The sequence below is a fragment of the Rhinatrema bivittatum genome, chromosome 9, assembly GCF_901001135.1.
Source record: "Rhinatrema bivittatum chromosome 9, aRhiBiv1.1, whole genome shotgun sequence".
NCBI lineage: Eukaryota > Metazoa > Chordata > Amphibia > Gymnophiona > Rhinatrematidae > Rhinatrema > Rhinatrema bivittatum.
The window spans coordinates 241,872,981-241,895,934 of NC_042623.1; the positions used below are offsets into that span (position 1 = coordinate 241,872,981).

A 22,954-nucleotide genomic window follows, 5' to 3' on the forward strand; every position below is an offset into this window, starting at 1 on the left:
TGCAAAACCAGCACGCTTTTGTGGAAATCCCACCCCCCTACTCCTCCCCAATCCCTCCCCTTTCAAAAGTTTGCATCGCACCATGCGTTATGGTGCTTATCGCTTGCGTTAAGGCATTTTTCACGCACGCGAAAACACCATAATGCAAGTTGATAAATGACCCTGAAAGTCCTAAACATCGATCAAACATTTAAGGTCAGTTAGGTAAGTGTCTTTCAAAGAACTCTGGCAAGTTTGTTTTATTTTTAGAGATGATCTGAACAAGGTATGACTGATGTTTTTAATGGAGCTTTCCAGATAGCCTTTCACAATGGGAGAGTGAGACAAACGTATGCGGTGCAGAAATCCTCCTTAAGTTGGTAAACTTCTGTCTTTCAATGCATCAGTTCTTCAGGCTTTACTGTAACAATTTGCTCCCCATTTTTTCCTGTAGCTAGCTCACTCCCACTGGACTTCAGACCTAGCACCTTACCTTTATGCACAGCACTTTCTAGAAGTTTATTGCAGCTTCCTTTTTACTTATAATCAACAGGAACATTACACACTGTACAACATACCAAGCCTCAATTCATGAAATGTTCCTTAGGTAACTGAAAATGCTATGGCTAACTGTAGCACTCACCACTTGGCTGGTACATGGTGTGGCCATTTCATTACCTGAGACATGCACACTAATACACCATTCAACGACATGAAATCTTACAGATCTATCTGTCAAGCGCAAGTAATACACATTTTTGCCACTTCTCATTTTGTTTTCTCTCAAAAAATGTTCAACCTTTCACAGAATATTAACAAAAATAATAATAATCAAACACCTGCCAAATTCATGGAATCTGAGACATCTGTAACCTCTGGAAAAATCACAACCATAATTATAATCCTTCGTATTTTGTTTTCAAATGAACATTGCCAATGATTGATTGACCTGTTCATTTGGAGCCTGGTTCTTAATAAGCAGGTTATAAGGAGTATTACTGAAAAAGAAAACAAGACAGGCCCATGACTCAGTCACAATGCCGTATGTATGGCACTGGACACTCTGCTTCAAATCTTCTGTTAACAGGAGCAAAAGACTGGGTAAGCCATGGAGACAATGCATTCAATCCCAGGGAGGAAAGGCAGCTGCCACTACTGTGGCAGCCCATCCCTGCCATACTGCAGTATGGAGGGATCGCCTCATAGGGGTCAGCAGGAATTCCTAATGCCACCCAGGCTTGCAGACCAAGATGGGGCTGAAAGCATTTAAACAAAAAAGGAGGAGAAACAAAGCAGAAACACAAGACATTTAGCTATGCATACTCATGCCATTCTTTAGGGGGGAAATCGCTTCCATATTCTCCCTTGGAACCCGCAGTGTATTTGTATCTATGAAGTAAGTGGGACCTCCCTGTTTGCTTTTGTCTCCATCTATTTCCATCGGTGTGCTCCCATCTTCCCGTTCCAACACCATTCCAATAGCAGTAGGAAAATCAACCTGTAATTAAAAAAAAAAAAATGAAGTAAACGCATGCCACTTGGAAAGACATCTCCATATCAACAGCAAGTTTTACAATATTTTCTAAACTGAAAAAATGTAATTTATAAAATTCCTTTTTCTTTGGCAGCACAAAACAATACAAGTACAATAAATATTCTTAAACTAATTTATATGATCAAATGTTCTTAATCTAAACAGACATGTATAGCTAAAATTAAATATACCAATCCTAAGCATACCAATTACTAAACATAGTAATAAGAAAAAAAGATACAAAATACTGGGTATTTTTATACATTTGGGAAGGGAAGTAGACTAGGCAGTTTTTGGTCATTCTTGGCAACTAACAATATTAAAAAGAGTCTAAATGTGGTTCTAAACTAATCTGTTACTGCAGTTTATCTGACTGTGTCATGATATAGTTTTAGAGGGTATTAGGCTGCTATTTAAGCAGCTCTGGCGGGCTTTATTTTGGGATTCATTTGCTTGATGGAGGTTTATTTATTCTTCTCTATCATCTGCTTTTGCACTGGTGCACATTATATAGTCTGTATAACAATAGGATATATTTATCGTACCTGCATTGTACACAGCCAGATTTATTGCTTTACATTCTTTTTATTTTCATGATTTGTTGCATTCTGCCCTGTGCCAATTTTGGGAAAAGCCCATTAGCATTTCCACTATTAAAACAATTTCAAAATAGAACAGTCACTTTAATAACCCATGATCAACTGATATCAGAAATATTACAGTAATCAGATAACCAAGGCTACAGCCCTAATCAAACAATTTTAATCTAAAATAAGTCACCATATACATTTGCACACACCTTTGGACAATCCTCCCCAGCATAGCCCGCTCGCACGGTGTATGAACCGATGTCAAAAACCAAGGCTCCAACTTCATCTGCAGTGATAAAAAAAAGGTAACACAAAGAGCTGATAAAATATGAAATGGGAAATACTTTCCAGCTGCTAACATGTGATAATCAGCTTGATGTACATATCACTCATCCAATCGGGTTCCCAGCATATTTTAGAATCAGATCTGAAATATATATGCAAGCACTTGCTAATTTATTGGCTGCATGACAAATTCTTGGTCTGATCACCTTTCAAGTTGCTATCTGCATACTTGGTGTTTGTGTTTAAAGCTGTCACTAGAAACCTACAGTTTGACCTCCCTTTCCCCCATTGCCAACCGGGCCTAGTCATCAGATAATACAACAGTCATCTTGCAATGTGAATTGTACATGCTACCATTAGAGAAACTAAGTATAAAAGACACTTTTGTGCTTGTGAGTTCCAGTAGCCATCTTTAATGACATCACATCTAGTAACCCCAGTGGCATCTGCAAAACTGGAGCCATTCTGACTTGTGACATCACAATGCACATTAGTGTCCAACATTACAAACAAAAACAAAGTGATATATCAAACTTCCTTTAACAGCTTTTAACTTATTAAACTTCAATACATTATTTAAAATGGGCAAACACAATGTAAGACTGGGCTTTTTAATATGTAATTTTTGTATGTCAAATACCTGTCAAATACCAAAAAGCTCCAACCCACTATCAATACCGCAAAGGAATACACAGCCAAAACTAAAGTCACACACACACACACACAAATAAATGAGTTCTCAGTAGACTTTTTTTTTTCCTTTGAGAGAAATGACAAAGACACCACCTCCAAAAATAATCAAATTCTTACAGAAGAATCCAAAGACCTTGAACCAAATTAAATTCATACACCTGTGGCTCCTTTTGGGTCATCTTTGTAATTCCAAGATGACCCAAAAGGAGTTCAAGCATCAGCACCAAAACCTTCCTGACATGTTTTGACCTATACAGACTTCTTCAGGGGATATTTTTCATGTCACAACTTTCACCGTACTTCATAACAGATACTCAATAGAATCTGGTCAGTACTCAAAGTCTGTTATATTGAATAGGATGAACATTGTCTACTGAAAACTTCATGTAACTTTTTAACTTGCTATCTAAACCCTTGGGTTTGTTTTGGTTTTGTATTTTTATAGTGGGTCTGAAGGGTGGGTTGGATCCTTTTAGCATTTGTAATACTTAAAATGGAGCTTAAATCTATATGTAAAAACATAAGAACGTGCCATACTGGGTCAGTCCAAGGGTCCATCAAGCCCAGCATCCTGTTTCCAACAGTGGCCAATCCAGGCCATAAGAACCTGGCAAGTACCCAAAAACGTTCTCCGATTAGTTTTAAATGTGTCACTTCATGGAGTGCCCCCTAGTCCTTCTATTATCCGAAAGAATAAATAACCGATTCACATGCTGCAGTTTGATAAAAGCATCAAATGTGCTATCAAACCATGGAAACCAGTTTTGTTCTTTATTTACCCATTCCAACCTACTCATGTCTCTTCTCTAGCTAAAGAGGTTTAATCTATTTAGCCTCTCTCAACAAGGGAGATTTTCCATCTCCTTTATCATTTTTGTCACCCTTTTCTGTACCTTTTCTATGTTCGCTGTCTATTTTGAGATGAGGCAACCAGAACTGCACATAATTCTCAAGGTGCAGTTACACCATGGATCTATACAAAGATATTATAGTCTCAGTAATTCACTCTTTCAAAACAAATATTAACACAAGGGAAAACTCCATGAAATTAACTACTAGCAGATTTAAAACAAATCGTGAGAATATATTTATTTATTTTTTCACACACTCATCACACAATCAAGCTGTGGAATCTGGTGCCAGAGGATGTGGTCAAGGCAACTACCATAGTGGGGGGTTTTTTTTAATGTTATATTTTTATTGGCAATCTAACAACAATAAACACATTACTATGAAATCACAGATCAACCAATCCATACACGCATAACTCTTCCAGAATATTTATAGCAAAGCATACCAAAATGTTCTTAGAAATGACTAGAAACTCAAGAAAGAGAACCAGAGAAGACACTGCATTATAAACCTCTTTTTTTCACCCTCCCACCCACCCCTCTCTTCAGCCCTTTCCCCACCCACAGGTATCAAAAGAATATACAAAAGTATAAAAACTAAAGGGCGGATTTTAAAAGACTTACACACGTGAAACCCGGGGGTTTACGCGCACCGGGCCAATTTTCAAAGGTCCCAGCCACGTGCGTAAATCCCCGGGACACGTGCAAGTCCTGGGGTTAGTGAAAGGGGCAGTCCAGGGGGCGGGGCTAGAGGCACCCGGCACAGCGGCTATTTTTCGCTGTGCCGGGGGATCACATGCCGGCAGGGTGCCAGCGCATGCAACTTGCTCCTGCTCAGAAGCAGGAGCAAAAGGTATGACAAAGCATTTGGGGGGATTTAGTATAGGGATGGGGATGGGAAGGGCAGGACAGGGGAAGGGGAAGGGAAGTCAGGCTAAGGGGCTGGGAAGTTCCTTAATTGGAGCGGACTGGGAGGGAACTGGGAAAGACCCCGATGCATCGCCACGCGAATTTGCAAAATTATTCTCCCCCTTGCGCCCGCCGACCAGGCATGTTATAAAATCACGAGTCAATGTGTGTACACAATGTTTTAAAATCTACCCCTAAGTTTGTTCCTGGTTGTCAAATAGGGTGCCTCATGCCCTTAAAGGACCCAAACTGTGAGCGAAATGCACATAACATTTCAGCAAAAAAAAAAAGAAAAGTTATCAATTTGTATGGCAAGTAGCTAACATACTTTAAACTAACCAAGACATTACCACCAGAAGATCCCAGTTCTAATGTCAGGTGGTAATGAAGATACATATTCTCCCCAGATTTCTCACATTTGAGCATATTTTTTTTAGAGGAAACCTTTTTTGCTGATAAGTATTCAAACTTATCAACTTATGTATTGCTTCCATTGATCGAACAAAGTCTAAGACTCCTTTGTCCAATTAGCTAAAATTACTTGCTTAGCCACCAAAGAGGTTTTATCCAAAAATAGCTGTTGTGATTTAGGAAAAAATGGATGAGTCTCCCCATACAGACCAAAAGTCTATATTCTTGGGGTTAGAGGAATTGAAACCTTCCACCATAGTGGGTTTTAAAAGAGGGTTGGACAAGTTCCTGAAGGAAAAGTCTATAAATAGTTACTAGCCAGGGAGACTCAGGAAAGCCAGTGCTGATCCCTGGGAGTTGGAGATCTGCTGTATACTTGTGAATCGGACTGGCTACTGTCAGCCACAGGATGCTGGGCTCGATGGACCCTGCTCTGATCCAGCATGGCACTTTTTATGCTCTAAAATGCATGCTTTATAATGCTCAGTTAGATTTTCCGGTTAAAACATGGTCTATGGTCCCATAGACAAATTTTTAAACATTAAAATGTATTAAAAAACATTGCATATGGCATGTCTTTAAAAAAAAAAAAAAAAATTAGATCCAATGATACAGCTCCTTTTCAATAAATCAATTGGGAGGAAAAGGGGCCCAAGTTGTTAAAGCAACAGGCTAACAACCAGGGGAGCCAGGCTTCAAATCCCACTTCACTCACTGACACTCCTTGTGACTTTGATCAAGTCACTATTTCCCATTGTCTCACATAACCACTTACACAGTTAGCTCACTTGCGGGCCGATACAGTACAGTGCGCTCCGACGGAGCGCACTGTTAACCTGCCCTTGGACGCGTGTTTTCCCTTACCCCTTATTCAGTAAGGGGCCGAAAACACACGTCCAACCTGCCGAACCTAATAGCACCCTCAACATGCAAATGCATGTTGAGGGCGCCATTAGGTATTCCCGCGCGATTCAGAAAACAAAATGTGCAGCCAAGCCGCACGTTTTGCTTTCAGATATTAGCGCCTACCCAAAGGTAGGCGCTAATTTCTTCGGGCACCAGGAAAGTGCACAGAAAAGCAGTAAAAACTGCTTTTCTGTGCACCCTCTGACTTAATATCATCCCGAAGGGTAAAAAAAAAGTAAAAAAAAAAAAAAAAATAATAAAAAAAAATTTGAAGTCGGCACGTGGCTGTCGGGTCGAAAACTGGACACTCAATTTTGCCGGCGTCCGGTTTCCGAGTCTGTGGCTGTCAGCGGGCTCGAGAACCAACGCCGGCAAAATTGAGCGCCGGCTGTCAAACCTGCTGACAGCCGCCACTCCGGGCCAAAAGGAGGCGCTAGGGACGCGCTAGTGTCCCTAGCGCCTCCTTTTGCCCGTTTCTACCACCGGGACTCATTTAAATACTGAATCGTGCGCACAGGCGAGTGGCCTATGCGTTCGCCCGCTCTCCCGCGGACTTTACTGAATCGGCCCGTTGGGTAGGGACTTATCGAACCTGAATACTTAACACTGTCTATGTCTAGGAATACAGTGGACCTAATCTATGTATTGCAAACTGGTTGTGTTACTTTGATATTTGGTTATATCTTTTTTTAAATTACTTGTGGTGGTGGATGTGTACCCTGCATCTTGTGCTAAATAAAAATGATAAGCAGTATTATCAGTTTTCAAGCATGATATTCTTTTACTGGGAATTATCTCAATTCATTTTGGATTTTAGATGTACTTACCTTTCCAAATCCATGCCCCAGGCAAGTTACCTAAAACAATGGAGGATGAAGCGACTCACCCAGTCACAAGAAGCACTAGTGAGAATAGCTGGATTTGAACTCTGGCTTACCTGGTTTTCAGCCCACTGTTTACTAAAACCCTCCTCCACTTTTAATAAATGATATTTTTTTTAATTATGAATCAACTGTGCTTACTTCATATCCCCTTCATTTTTCAAGTTCAGATGACATTTTCAGCAAAGTTGCTATTTTCAACAAATATTTGGCCTTATTTATGTCAATTGTACTAAAATGACAGATATAAACTAGAGTTTGTTATATAGTACACAAGTGGAAGTATACAAAAAAAAACTGTAACTTAAAAAAAAAAATCATTTAGACCTCAAGCGACTGATGACTTCTTCACCGGGGGAGGGGAACCAGCCACCCTGCATTTACACTCTTAACTGAGAGTCCAGGGAACACACCAGGTTTGTGCTGACTTGCTCTTTTTCAGGGGATGCTATCCTCAGGCTTGCATTCACTCACTCTCTGCTCTTGGACCCCTGGCGCACATAGACCATGTCACCAGTGGTAATTGTCTAACATTAAAAGGTACCAGGTTGGAGCCAGCCACAGCTTTCACATTCTACTCCAACAGGGAAAAGAACACAAGTTCAAAAAGGTTCCAAATCAGTGACCTGATGTACTAAAAGAATAAAAATTGTGCATGGAATTTCAGCACACATTTTCTTTACTCGCATGCTTAAAAAAAAGGTTAACACCCGACAAACAAAGCTAATGGTATGCTAACACACACTAACCAGAAGTGTACGGAGAAAAACATGCCTAGCATGCACAAAATATGATTTGGGCACTAAGCATGCTCTCTGCATACAAAATACGAGTGCATGGCCCCTGCACCACAATTTCCAGGTTCAGCCCTATACACTAATACTAGCCCCAGCTAATACTAGGAGTTAAGCCTCATTGGACTGGGGAGTAAAAGTTAATACCGTGATCAACATGGGATCAACCTGGAAGCATGCTGTCTCCTCAGTTTTACTCATGTTTGTGTCCAAACTTCTGGGCACTAACTTCTTAAATCAGGAGAAAAGCTGCAAAAATGTGCATGCATAACTGTACATCAACATGTGCACCCAACTTCATAGTGCATTGCACCAAACTAATGTAATAGCCACCACACAAGTCTTTTTTACCTTCTCTTTCAGATCACATATTTCTTTAAAAATAAAAGAATTTGACAAAAAGACAGTTTTTACCCTTTCAAAAGGCACCCAATGTGTGAAGTTGCACTTACAGAAAAATTATATTTACTATTAGTATATATCACTGAATATACTATTACTCCTCTAAAACCAATACAACCAAAAATACTTCAAATTTGTTTTAGTGAATATTTCTGGCTGTGTTCCGTTCCAAAATATGGTTGCAAAATGAAATATTAAATTTCATACTGTTGAAGTTGTTAGTGTAAGAATACAGAAGAAGATTAACTATTTAAGAACATAAGAAATTGCCATGCTGGGTCAGACCAAGGGTCCATCAAGCCCAGCATCCTGTTTCCAACAGAGGCCAAACCAGGCCACAAGAACCTGGCAAGTACCCAAACACTAAGAAGATCCCATGCTACTGATGCAATTACTAGCAGTGGCTATTCCTTAAGTAAACTTGATTAATAGCTGTTAATGGACTTCTCCAAGAACTTATCCAAACCTTTTTTAAACCCAGCTACACTAACTGCACTAACCACATCCTCTGGCAATAAATTCCAGAGCTTTATTGTGCATTGAGTGAAAAAGAATTTCCTCCGATTAGTCTTAAATGTGCTACTTGCTAACTTCATGGAATGCCCCCTAGTCCTTCTATTATTCGAAAGTGTAAATAACCGATTCACATCTACTCGCTCAAGACCTCTCATGATCTTAACGATCTCTATCATATCCCCCCCTCAGCCGTCTCTTCTCCAAGCTGAACAGCCCTAATCTCTTCAGCCTTTCCTCATAGGGGAGTTGTTCCATCCTCTTTATCATTTTGGTTGCCCTTCTTTGTACCTTCTCCATCGCAACTATATCTTTTTTGAGATGCGGCGACCAGAATTGTACACAGTATTCAAGGTGCGGTCTCACCATGGAGCAATATAGAGGCATTATGACATTTTCCGTTCTATTAACCATTCCCTTCCTAATAATTCCTAACATTCTGTTTGCTTTTTTGACTGCTGTAGCACACTGAGCCGACGATTTTAAAGTAATATCCACTATGATGCCTAGATCTTTTTCCTGGGTGGTAGCTCCTAATATGGAACCTAACATCATGTAACTACAGCAAGGGTTATTTTTCCCTGTATGCAACACCTTGCACTTGTCCACATTAAATTTCATCTTCCATTTGGATGCCCAATCTTCCAGTCTTGCAAGGTCCTCCTGTAATGTATCACAGTCTGCTTGTGATTTAACTACTCTGAATAATTTTGTATCATCCGCAAATTTGATAACCTTACTCATCGTATTCCTTTAAATCATTTATATATATATATTGAACAGCAACAGTCCAAGTACAGATCCCTGAGGCACTCCACTGTTTACCCTTTTCCACTGAGAAAATTGACTATTTAATAGTCCTCGATCGTCTTAACGATCGATTTCGGCTGGGAGGGGGAGGGAATCGTATTGTTGCCGTTTGGGAGTGTAAACTATCGTGAAAATCGTGAAAATCGTTAAAATCGTGAGCCGGCACACTAAAACCCCCTAAAACCCACCCCCGACCCTTTAAATTAAATCCCCCACCCTCCCGAACCCCCCCCCCAAATGCTTTAAATTACCTGGGGATCCAGCGGTGGTCCAGAACGGCGGCGGTCCGGAACGGCCCCCTCAATTGAATCCTGTTGTCTTCAGCCGGCGCCATTTTGCAAAATGGCTGCCGCAAAATGGCAGCAGCCATAGACAAAAACAATTCGACGCAGGAGGTCGTTCCGGACCCCCGCTGGACTTTTGGCAAGTCTTGTGGGGGTCAGGAGGCCCCCCCCCAAACTGGCCAAAAGTTCCTGGGAGTCCAGCGGGGTTCAGGAAGCGATTTCTTGCCGCGAATCGTTTTCCGTAGGGAAAATGGCGCCGGCAGGAGATCGACTGCAGGAGGTCGTTCAGCGGGGGTTCCGGACCGCCGCTGAACGACCTCCTGCAGTCGAACCCCGCTGGACTCCCAGGAACTTTTGGCCAGCTTGGGGGGGCCTCCTGACCCCCACAAGACTTGCCAAAAGTCCAGCGGGGGTCCGGAACGACCTCCTGCGTCGAATCGTTTTTGTCTATGGCCGCCGCAAAATGACCACCGCTGGATCCCCAGGTAATTTAAAGCATTGGGGGGGGGGGGTTCGGGAGGGTGGGGGATTTAATTTAAAGGGTCGGGGGTGGGTTTTAGGGGGTTTTAGTGTGCCGGTTTTCCTGCCTTCCCCCTTCCCCTGATTTACTATTTTTTAACGATAAATCGGGGGAATTGGTATTGTATCGTGGCCCTAACGATTTTTGACGATTTAAAATATATCGGACGATATTTTAAATCGTCAAAAAACGATTCACATCCCTACATTTAATCCTATCTGTTTCCTGTCTTTTAACCAGTTTGTAATCCATGAAAGGACATCACCTCCTATCCCATGACTTTTTAGTTTTCTTAGAAGCCTCTCAGGAGGGACTTTGTCAAACGCCTTCTAAAAATCCAAATACACTACATCTACCGGTTCACCTTTATCCACATGTTTATTAACCCCTTCAAACTCGGATCCAACATCCTCAGAACAGGGAGCTTGCCGTTCTCTAACGGGCGAAGTCATTATCCCGATCCAGAGTTACCACAGCTAAGAGCTTTACTGACAACACTGCAAAATGAATCAAAAGAGAGCGCGCACTCTCTAATGGACCAGGAAGAAAGCAAAATGCTACGTCCATGTATTAAACATTCAGTAAAGAACAGATGCAGCTACTTACAACAAAACAAAACAAAACAAAAAAAAATCAGCAGCACTTCTACGGTCCAGGCTCACTGCTACAACGGCCAACGCAACCCATGGTGACAATGACAGTTACCTTCAAGAGCTGCTTAATTAATGACCGGCGCTCATTACAAGGAAAAAAAAAAAAAAAAGAGTCCTCACGAGCAATATTCCAAGCTTCGCAGCCCTGCGTTACTTAGCAGCATGACAAGGACGTTTCTTCTGCCATGTCCCGGGATGCAGCAGACACGGCGGGATGCATCTCGGGCTTCTCCCTCCCCACGCCACAATGCACAGGCCCTGAACGCCTGTGCCCCGGGGGAGGGGGGAGGGGGGGGAGTATCAATCGAGAAAAAGGAGGAGGCCTAGTGCCGGCCGAGTGGACGCAGAGTCCCCACCCGGTTGTAGGCGAATACCCCCCTCCGCCAGGCCTTCCTTCACTCACCTCCCCCGTATACCCCGCCGCTCATGGCCGCCCCTTGCCAACCGGCACCAAACGCCGAAAGCACGAGACTCCGGCTCCGCTTCCGCCGCAAACTTTCAACTAGCACCCGCCAACAATAGGGTGCGCGAGCCGGGGGGGGGCGTACAAACCTTAGCGTCTGCCGCGCTGTCCGCTTTGACCAACCGGAGTGCTGGAAACGGTCGCGACCGCCCTCTGTCACCGCGACGAACCAATTGAGAGCGGGAAGGAGATAGTAGGGTTCGGTTGCGCGTCGCTGCTTGAGGGAAACTGATGAGGTGCAATGAATGGGGCGGCTCGAGGCTGCCTCGCGGGGGGGGTCAGAGAGACGAGCAAGACCAAGGCCCCTCAGCGTGGGCGGGGGAGGTTCAGGGAGCTGAGAGCGGCCTTAGGGCTTCTATTTGGGGGAGACCAACATGACCCCCCCCCCTCCCCGGGGAGAGCCAGAGCAGACACGTTAGGGTTGCAGCCTTACCCAGGCCAACCCAAAAAGGATGAGCCTAGCCTTACTTTTGACCCATGGTGCGCATGCATGGAGCTGTAGCATCTCCATGCGTGCAATGTGGCAAAAAGCCAGGATTGGGTCAGCCTTTTTAGTAGATGTGAGTGAAGTGTCTTGGGGATGAGCTGGGCAGGCCCTCGGGAGAGAATCTCGGCAGGGAAGGATTAAATGAAAAGGCAGTCAAACTGTTAGAAACAGGTGAAGAAGAGGAACGTTCAGATGCATTTTTTTTTCAAAAGCTTTTTTGCCTTAACTGGAACCTGAGTAAATAGCCTGAAGGCTCTTAGTTTACCTTCCAATTCAGGTCCAGGGCCACCAGGTGGATGCTTGATGTGGCTGTTGGTGTTTGGGACATCACAAGAAAGAGAGGCCAGATTATGTATTGCACATTATAGGTCCCCACTTAATTAAACTTAATTCAGGATTTTAATGCCTGATTGTTTTAGAAACATGTTTAAGGTTTCTTCAATACACAAAAAAGTTAAACAAATTCAATCACTTTTTGTATCAGGTACCGTATATATATATATATATATATATATAAATAAATATATATATATATATATATATATATAAATAAATGCACACATAGTCATTGCTGTCAGAATAGGGGGGGCCATGGCCCCACCAAAGCCTGGCCTTTCCTGCAGAATCACTGCTGGAGATCCAGGGCAGGTAGCAGCTATTTGGCTGCAGGAAGAGGAGAGCTGTGATGTGTCCACTGCATCTTTTACCTCTGCTGCGTGCTGCTTTGAATCACATGGGACTCCATACAATTAGGCAGTTCAAAGCAGCAGTCAAGCTAGGCAACAGAGGAGGAAGAAGTGGCAGAGGCACCACTACACTCCTGCTGCTGATCAGTGTGGAAGGAGGATCCTAGTGGCAGAGAAAGGGAAGTAAGGCAGAGGAAGAAGGAGGGGAAGTGAGTGAGTAGAGGAAGACAGAGGGGTGGGGCCAGAAGAAGAAAGAGAGGGAGTGAAAAAGATCTTGGGGGACAGAGGAAAGGGATGGAGTTTGGTTGACTTGGCCCCTGCAATCAAAAAGGCAGTCCACTGCACTGATTTTACTAAATATTTTCTGTTTCCTGTAAAAGTATATTTTTTTCTAAACCCCTAGAAAAACAGTCACATGGTTCCTCTTGTGGCAGAATTTTTTTTTTATTGAAGTTTCAATTTCAAATACATTGAAAACAAAGTTAACAGAAAATGATTGAAATATAACTTACCGTAACATATTTTGTAAGAATTAGTTTAAATACAATATTATAAGAATAATGGGAGAACCAAAAACTAAGCGGATTCATAAGAAAACAATATTCATCATAATAATAAGACTGTAACACCATGTCACGCAGCAGATAATTACAGTAATCAACACCTTTTGCAGCTTGTTTAGGTGTGTGAGTCTAAGTATACACGTAGCTGTTCTGGATCTGAAAAAATATATCTATCATTTTGATGTATTGAAATACACCTACAAGGAAACCTTAGGTAAAATTTGGCACCTCTAGAAAGCACCTCATTTTTCATTGATAGAAATACTTTTCTTTTCTCCTGTATTTTTTTAGTAATGTCCAGAAAGACTTATTTGAGCTCCATAAAAAAGCTGTAGATGTTTCCTAAAAGACTTTCTCAATATGTTAAGTTATGGCAGATTTTAATTTTGATGCAGCACAAAGATAGGAGGTACTGTTAATTTAAGATTCTTCTTTTCCTTCTTGATTTCGTCTCCCATAAGAGACTCCCTCACCCTCTGAAATGTTGCTAATTCATTTCAACTATTACGATTGCCATTAGGCATTTGTTTTTTTTGTAATAAACAATTTTTATTGGATATTGTACAGCAATATTAGCCACAAAACAGAATCATACCGCATTGTCTTACAAGAGACTAGTACAACATCCACTTTTGTACCCAAAACCCCACCTCCCCCTCTCCCCGCAGTCTTTTACAAACCTTAACAATCCCACAACAGTATAAAGAGCATAAATGAATAAATGATATTGTGATAAAAGTAATACTAAAAAGCTCGCGAGAGTTGCCCATCAACTCTCCCTGTATTCCAGCCCCCTTCTCTAAGGAATGTCCCTCGAGATACCCTATTGCCGGATATCTTATGGAAAATATTATGCCATAAATCCTAGCATATACTCATGACTTAATGGAGCACCCTAGCCCAGTAGGCGTATTAGTCCCGGTCTCTAAACCACCGGTCTACTGGTTCCCATACTTTCCCATATGCCACCATTTTGTCCCTCCGGACCGCAGAGATCCTTTCCATGGATTGAATATGTAACATTTTAGTCAGCACTAAACTCCTAGGTGGCATAACTGGTTTTTTCCACCACTGGGCCACTGCCATCCGCGCTGCAATGGCCACATAACGCAGTAACCGCCGTATGGATATAGGAGTGTCCCCCTGTCCCACTCCCAATAACCAAAACTCTGGGGACCTGGGAATATCACCCCCCACCCATTCCCCCGCAAGACTAAAGATGAGTTCCCAAAAAACTCTGGCCCTTGGGCAAGACCACCACATATGTATGAAGGAACCTCCCGGTGTATTACAACGCCAGCATCTATTAGACATAGTAGGATACCACCGGGCTAACTTTTCCGGGCTGAGGTACCACCGGAATAACATTTTGTATTCGTTTTCCATCATAGCCGCCGACATCAAGTGTCTACCCAATCCTAAAAAGCATTCTTCCCATTTCTCCACGTCCCACTGACCCCCCAAGTCTTTCGCCCATGCCGTTAAATGTGAATCTGAGAGCTTACCAATTTCCGCTATTATTTTGTATAACTTAGACATTAACTTGGGTGGTCTTTTGGACAACAAGCAAAAATTTTCAAGCATAGATACCCCCTTCTTAAGATCCTGGTTAACCTCTGAACTGAGAAGGAAATGACGAATCTGTGCATATGCTAAAAAATCTTTTGGGAGAACTGCATATTCCTTCTTCAGAACTGCAAAAGACTTTGGAGCTCCCCCAGTCCAAATATGAGAAATTTGTGTGATTCCCTTATCTGCCCATTGTCTAAAAACCAAGGAGGCATTACCGACAGGGAAAGCAGACAAGGCCCGCAGCCGCGCCGGATAAAAGTAACTTATTTTCCCGGTCAGTCTTTCTCTCCACTTATACCATAATGTAAGCGTGCATCTTAAAGAAGGAGGCATCGTTTGTCTGTCAATAGCGGATAGTTTTTGATCCCAGAACAAATCTATGAGATGGCGGCCTTCCAAGCAACTTTGTTCAATAAACATCCATTGCTTGAAACCAGTAGGGATATGACTATCTATAACTGCCTGGATTTGAGCAGCAAGGTAATATTTATGAAGGTTTGGGACACCCAATCCACCTTTGGCCCTTGGTCGATATAACACCGACCGTTGTATTCTGGGTGGCCTTCTCCTCCAGATATAGGAGAAAAATCTCCGTTCTAATGTGTGGAACCAGGCATCAGGAATGAGACAAGGCAAAACCTGAAAAAGGTAACTCAATCGTGGAAACAGGTTCATTTTTACCACTGATATCCTGCCAAGCCAGGATATGTGGTATCTGTCCCATTTTTGCATATCTGCGATCAATGTTTTAAGTAGGGGATCATAATTAGCCTTAAAGAGAGCATTTGGATCAACGGTTATATGAACTCCCAGATATCTAATCGGTCCCTTGGTCCATCTATAAGGAAATAGATGTTTGAGCTGGGACATACGCTCCGGAGCGATTTTAATGGGTAAGACCTCCGATTTATCCATGTTCACCCGAAACCCTGACACTTTCCCATACCTCTGAAGTACCTGGGTTATCTCCCGCAATGATACTTCTGGATTAGATACAGTAAAAATAATATCATCGGCATACAACGATATTTTACTCTGGTCGTGAGCCACCGGGATCCCCACCACAGCCGGAGAACTGCGCACCAATTCTGCCAGGGGCTCCACACTCAAAGCGAACAGTAAGGGCGATAGCGGACAGCCCTGCCGAGTACCGCGATGAATGGGAAAGGAGTCAGTATACCCCCCGTTAATCTTAATACAAGCTCTAGGATCGCGATATAATTCCTTCACCCAACCCAAAAAGTGGCCCCCCACGCCCATCCTCTCCATCACAGCAAACAGGAAAGGCCAGTGCACTCTATCAAATGCCTTTTCCGCGTCTATTGTGAGGAGCACGGACGGTATCTCTTTGTCTTGTACCACCGAAATCAGATCAAGGATCTTTCTCACATTATCAGAGGTGGATCTGCCGGGCATGAATCCAGCCTGATCCTCCTGGACTAATTCTAAAATTACTGATCTCAACCTATTGGAAAGAATCTTGGCCAATAGCTTTAGATCAATGTTGATCAGAGAGATGGGTCTATATGACCCACAAAGAGAGTCATCCTTCCCGGGCTTTGGCAGAACCATTATCCCTGCAGTATTACCATGAGGTAAAAGTGTCTGCCCCTCCCGAAGAGCATTAAACATATCACATAATGGTTGAGTAAGAACCCCCTGGAATTTTTTATAGAATAGTGGAGTATACCCATCTAATCCTGGTGCCTTACCCTTCTTCAAAGAACGGATTGCCTCCGTCACCTCCCGCACAGTAATTTGCATTCCCAATGCCGCTTCCGACTCTTTAGAGAGAGAGGGCAAATGCACCAAATCAAGAAAATCGTTGATATCAGAGGGACTCACTTCATGATCCGTAGTATACAGAGTCTCATAAAACTGGGCAAAACTCTTCTGGATCATAATCGTTTTAACCTGCATTTGGCCCTGGTGGTCCTTAATTTTATGGATATAATTTTGTATGCGCTGCCCCTTTAACTTATGAGCCAACAATTTACTAGGTTTGTCACCGTATTCGTAATACTCCTGTTTAACCAACTCCAACTGATGGGCTATGAGATCTGCATCCAGATCTTTTAAGCGCTGTCTAGCCTGATCCAACTCAGAGAGTTTAACAGCTCCCTGGCCACATTTATGGGCTCGTTCCAGATCGGCTACCCTATTCAACAGCTTCTGTCTTACTATTTCTTTCTGTTTCTTATGATGTGTGCCCAAACTTATAAAGTTGCCCCTCATATTCGCTTTTAAGCCCTCCCAAACGGATACTGGAGAGACCTCACCAGTAGCATTGACCCTTAAATACTCCTCTAGTTGCCTAGTGATCTGGGGGATGTAGTCCTTAGATTGTATTAAGCTGTCATTCAGCCTCCAATATCGTCTGCTCCGTTCAGCATTGGGAATATTAATTTCCCACCATATTGGAGAGTGATCGGACCATGTAATGCACTCAATATCCGCATTGATAGTATGGTCTATAAGCGTCTTATCAATGAAAAAATAATCAATCCGGGAGTACATATTGTGTGGCCGGGAATAAAATGTGTAATTCCTACTATGGGGATACAGCAGGCGCCACACATCCACCACCTGCCAGTTTCTAATAAGAGTATTAAGAGCCTGTCTGTCCCTTTTAGTCGCACCCCCTTTCCCTGAAGAAACATCAATTCCCACCTTGTGAGCTAAATTAAAATCTCCCCCAATCACTAGGAACCCTTCCTCGACTTGATGTATTTTCTGATTGATTTCTTCTAGGAGGGAACCTTGATCTACGTTCGGGCAATATATATTAACAAATATAAACTTACAATTAGATATCTCTGCTGCTAAGATTAAATATCGGCCAGCCAAGCCATGAAGTACAGTCGTAACTTTCGCCCCCAAGGAATTAGCCAGGAAGATACCCACTCCACTATATTTGCTATTAACAGAGCTAGCAGCAAAATATCTTTGATCAAATAATCGGGGACGCACTAAACGTTCATGCCGTCTCTTAAGATGGGTTTCCTGAATGAAGACTACTTGAGCGTTTTGCCGGGCCATCTCGTTACAAAGCAGTCGTCGCTTCATAGGGGAATTTAAGCCTTTTACATTGAGGGAGAACACCTTGAGTCTAGACATCAGGTATCCAGTCCCTCACTCCACGTGCGCCCTGAGGACTGTTATGAGACTGCAACTGTATATTGGTATTACTATAAACAGACCGCTGAACCCATTCATTCCCCCAACTCCCTCCCCCCCTACCCCTAAGAATATTGTCACCCCACATGAGGCTGACCCCTAAGTGGGAGGCACATCCATACCCCCCCCATCCCCCAACAGAACTACCCAACAATAACAAACACATCACCCATCTCTCCCTATGCCAGCAAATTAATGCATATTGATAGCATAATCTTCCCTTCAGTTTTTTAAAGGCCCGCAGCCCAGTCCAGGAGCCAACAAAGCTCTTCAAATTGTATACTGGATCAGAGGCCAGACAGTCCCTCACGTCGGTAGATAGCTTTGAGATCGAGTTTCACTGGATAACTGCCCCTTCGAAAACGCTCCTGACGTTCGCTTGAGGCGACGGTCCCCTTTTCCAGCCCGCTGCCACTTAACGGATTCCACAGCCGGCGTGACAGAGTCCTGAGCGGGGGCTGTATAGGCTACGTCCACTCCCTGTTCTTTCAGAATAGCTACCGCCTCTTTGATAGATTTAGCTTTAAATGTAGTGCCCTTGACTGTAAAAGCAATGCCACAGGGATAAAGCCATCGGTAGCGGAGAGAGTCACGCCGCAGTGCCACCGTGACCGGTTGGTAATCCCTCCGACGTTTCAGGGTTGCCGGTGCTAAATCATTGAATAAAGAAATATCGTGGCCATCCCATTTGAAAGCTTCCACCTTTCTTGCCGCCTTCAAAACCGCTTCCTTAACAGTGAAATGTAGCAAGCATAGTACAATATCCCGCGGGGCATTTCTTGGCGCCGCTCCTAATGCACGATGAGCCCGTTCCAGGATCACAGGTGGGGTAGCCTCTGCCTGCTCTGTGCTGTCTGTTGCTGCTGTTAACAGTGCGCCACAAATACTCCTCGCTGTCTCCATTGTGTCCATATAGGCCGCATCCTCAGGCAGACCACGAATTCGCAGATTGTTCCTCCTAGAACGATTTTCCAGGTCCTCTAGTTTCAATTCGAGCTCCTCTTGATTAGTATGTAGCGCCGCCATTTCCCCCGCCACCGTACTAAGACGGGCGGTATGATCATCCAGCAGGGCCTCATTATCTTCTACCCGATGTCCTAGTTCTTTTAAATCAGTGCGCAGGCCCGCTATCGCATCTCTGAACTCCGATGTCAGGTTTTTTATATCATTTTTCAAGTCCAGAAACCAGCCCTGAAGTTCCGACTTACGGAGGGACTCGTCCCCGTGCATTTGTTCGTCTCCTTCAGGGGCTGCGTCACTCGCTCCCGCGGCTTCAGAGGCCTCCCCCAGCGCCGCGAACCTCGATCCTCCAGCATCGAAGGAAAACTGTTGCAGATCAATGGCTTTTTTACGATGAGCCATGCCGGTAAATATTTAGCTCTCTGTTGATATCTTTTTGAAGGGATTCGCTCCGCTGGCACCGGAGAAATCTGCTCTTTTCTGCTGGGGGAATAGAGGAGGAAAGAATCAAGCGGCCATCTTATCCAGATGACGTCACTTCGCCATTAGGCATTTGTGAACATTTTTCTACCTTTCCCCAACAGAGTTCCGGTTGTAGTGCTATTTAGATAGTAACATGGTCCCCTTAAGGATCTGCAGGGTTCCTTCACTCCCAGAGCCTGACTAGTAAAAGTCTGGTGACTGGAAGCCAAAGGGAAGAGAATGCGAGCTGGTGCAAAGGCAGAGATCACCTGGCTGCAGGTTCACAGAGACTTGGGGGGGGGAGGAGGTTAATTAAGGGTGAGGGCTTCAGTCCTCCTTCTTAGAAGGGGAACAAGTGCTGCCAGATCGCATGGTGATCTCCATCCAGGCTCTACGCTGTGGGGTTTGGGATGGGGAGTGTAATAGCTGGGGTGATGGCAGCTGCTGTGCAGTGGAACAGTGTGATTCATTTCTGTCCATATGTGGAGGGAAGTTGTCCTCTGCTCCAGACAGGATGGCTGAGCAAAATCACCACGAGTGACCAATCTGTAGTTAACCTAAGTCTGGGGACTTTTCCGGGTGGGGGTGGGAGATTTAGGAGGCGAGTAGTTGGGTGGAAAGTGGATTTAGGACCCAGGACCTCAGACTGTGGGTATTCTGGGAATTTTTGTTGATGTTTTGCTATTTCTGTCAGTTTGTGTTTCTTTGGCATGTTGTTCCAGGCTGAATTATGGGTGGAAGTGTTATGCTTCTGCTGATGGAGTTATTCAAGAATTTGAAAGGGGCCCTGGGATGAGAACTAGTCATGATTTTCTGTTCTGATATTTTTGGGAGCACTAAGTAGATTTGAGGCACAAGCTCCATGTGCCAGTTCCGGTGCCTAACAATGTCCCTGCCCCCTGCAATGCTATCAGCACTGAGAAAGTAAAACATTCTGCAAAACGTAAAAGAAAACAAATAGCTCTTTTCATCAAAATGTCTTTTCCTTTCCTCTATGTTGTCATAGAATTCTTTGCTAGTTAGCAGCATTTTTATTAAACAAAGTCTGCAAAAGAGAAGATGTCTCTTGCAATGTGGTCATGTAAACTACATTTCCCAGCCTGCTCCACACGCATACACACAGTGGGTGGGTTAGTGAGTGGCAGCTTCCATCTGAGTCTCCTCCTATTACCACACTGAACCGGGTAAAACTCCAAGCAGACAAAAAGGCACAGCTGTAAAGAAAACATACATTTACATGTGATCCATGTTTGGCTATTGCAGCCTTTAGGTGAGTGGTTCATTTAATTTGGTTTGGCAGTACAATGATTTCATCTCTGTCTCTCCTTTCAGCACAGGGAAATCAGGCTGTTGCTCTGCTATCTTGAACGACAATGCTATTAAGTGATTTTGAGAGCTAGCCTGGTGTGTATTGGTTTATGTTAGCTGCAGTGTGGAAAAGAGATTGTTAGAATTAGTAATATGAATTGTGTGAACCTTTTCTGTTTATTACAGAGTCTGGGCTGCATCCAAGCCCAGATTCCTAATCCAATGTCTTTTACTTCTGGCTTGTTGATGGTACCTAAGGTGGAGCTGTTGTTGATCTGGTGGGGGTTTCCGTAACAGAGGGGAATCCATTCTAGAACTGCAGAGCATCACAGTAAATGATTTTCAATTAGATATTCCACCTGCCTCGCTTATTTCTGTAAGCACAGCAGGATCTGACTGACACTGTTCAAATTGCTGTGCATGCATGGCTAAATGTACAGATCTAGAGATATTTGCCATTAACCCTTCCCCCGATGTCCCTCAACGCATGATGGCGCATTATTGGTTGAGTGACAGCACCCGACCAGACAGATGCAGAAAAGAGAATGTGGAGCAATGCATTTAAAATGCTAGTGCCATCCTGTGCGCACACAGCTCATTGGTATAATTTTCTCTGCAATTCATGCTAGGTTTCATGAGAAACCAGACTAGAGAGGTTGAAGCGAAATATGGAAGCATCTCAGCTTTTTTTCTTTTACCAGGATTTGTCACAACCCATGACTGTTTGCGCTTTTTTGTTTTATTGCAGTGCAATGTGTCAGCGTGTTTGTCCTTGAATTCAGTGGGTGCTGGTAGGGTGCAGCTCATTTGTACTCTGTTCTAGAGCTGGTAGACACTGTTTCAAAAATGAAACTCTTTTTTTGTAAAAGGCCAATAACAAAGAACCAGCTTTTTTCTCCACTCTAAAAGGAGCTGGAATCGCTCATAATTAGTATTATAGCTTGTTTCTAGCATACAGTATGTATTGTAATTTACAAAATCAGTGGAATCTCATTATATTGACCCTCTCACTATCACCCCCAAGAAAGTTTCCAGTTCCTTTTTTGGGGGGTGGAGAGGGAGGGGTTCTCTGTAAAACATTAGAGGAAAAAAGTTAGAGAACCTGTTCAGGTATGACAGTACTAGCACACATCATTAATCAAGATCAAGTTTAAAAAAAAAACAGGCTTGGCTTTACATTACAGAGAGGACATTTGCATCGTTGAGAAGCCAGGGGCAGAGCCTTGACAGATTGGCACTCCTGCTTGCAGGTTTCAAACTTGTGCTACTTCAACCCCTTTTTACATCCTGGAGAAGCATCTTTTAAACAATTTTATCTTTAAAACCGCATCTTTTTTTTCCCTGATGCAATGGAAATTTCAATTTGGCCAGAAGCTGAAAACAATGAACTAATGAAGTACTTTTCATAAAGATATGGCTGGGTATATCCTTAAGGACCCCAAACTGCAAAGTGGAAATTTTATTTCTGGTCTGCACATTGCTGAGATACCTTTACCCAGTGTTTCAGGGGCCGAATAATGGATGACACAGACAGAAATACTGCATTGGACGTAAAATAGTAAAACCAAAATCCCAATCCGCAGTCACGGTCAAAAATTCCCCCACATGTTAATTTTATAGGAGTGCAGAACAGATTATTAAAACAGCAGAAAACCAGCAGGGAAAGGGAACTCCTTGATATACGAGTAATTTGTGCATTTCATTATAGGTACAAGAAAAAAAAATTCTGATCAGTGAACATTTGCAGAACACACAGTTAAAGAACATAGTTCACAACTGCATAGTAACATAGCAGATGATGGCAGAGAGAGACCCGGTCATTCATCCGGTCTGGCTGGTTATTCCTGCCCACGCTGCTAAGGATATATCCTAGCTGCAAGCCCTACAGTGTGACCACTTGTAAGATCCCTCTCCTTATCCAAGTCAGTTTTTGTCATCTTTCTCATTTGTACTCGACCATCTCGGGCAGATGCATCTACACACGCAGCATCCCTCCCTCCCTCCCCAAGTCTAACCACAAAACTTTGTAGTGTGGCTATTGCCCGAAAATCTGGCCTCTTAAATTTCCCCTGCATAGCAAAGGAGTTCATGCTAAGTTCCCAAGGGCTCCAAGATCCTTCTCCCTTTCCAGAGGCTGTTTAAAAGTCTTCCAGTGCTGTGCACTGCCAGGTGTAGGGACTTGGGTCTGATTCCCAGGTTGGCTGGATCTGGAGATGCTACAGAAGCAGCATTCACAGTCCCTGGGGATGAGGGAGTCATAG

The 22,954-nt window shown here is 43.3% G+C and overlaps 1 protein-coding gene across 4 annotated transcripts in view; it reads right to left on the minus strand.

Annotated features, from left to right (window-relative positions):
- Positions 1-22,954, minus strand: part of ACTL6A (actin like 6A) — a 162,417-nt gene that overhangs the window by 117,407 nt on the left and 22,056 nt on the right. The window contains exons 1-3 of one of the 4 annotated variants that reach the window (XM_029616706.1): positions 11,419-11,561; positions 2,313-2,389; positions 1,303-1,477 (exon numbers count right to left, since the gene is read on the minus strand). In XM_029616706.1, coding sequence (XP_029472566.1) covers positions 1,303-1,477; positions 2,313-2,389; positions 11,419-11,443 — 277 coding nt within the window. In that variant the 5' untranslated portion in view covers positions 11,444-11,561. Of the gene's footprint in view, positions 1-1,302; positions 1,478-2,312; positions 2,390-11,067; positions 11,090-11,135; positions 11,290-11,418; positions 11,562-22,954 lie in introns of those variants that run through there. The other 3 variants (XM_029616709.1, XM_029616708.1, XM_029616707.1) reach the window with 3 other exon arrangements.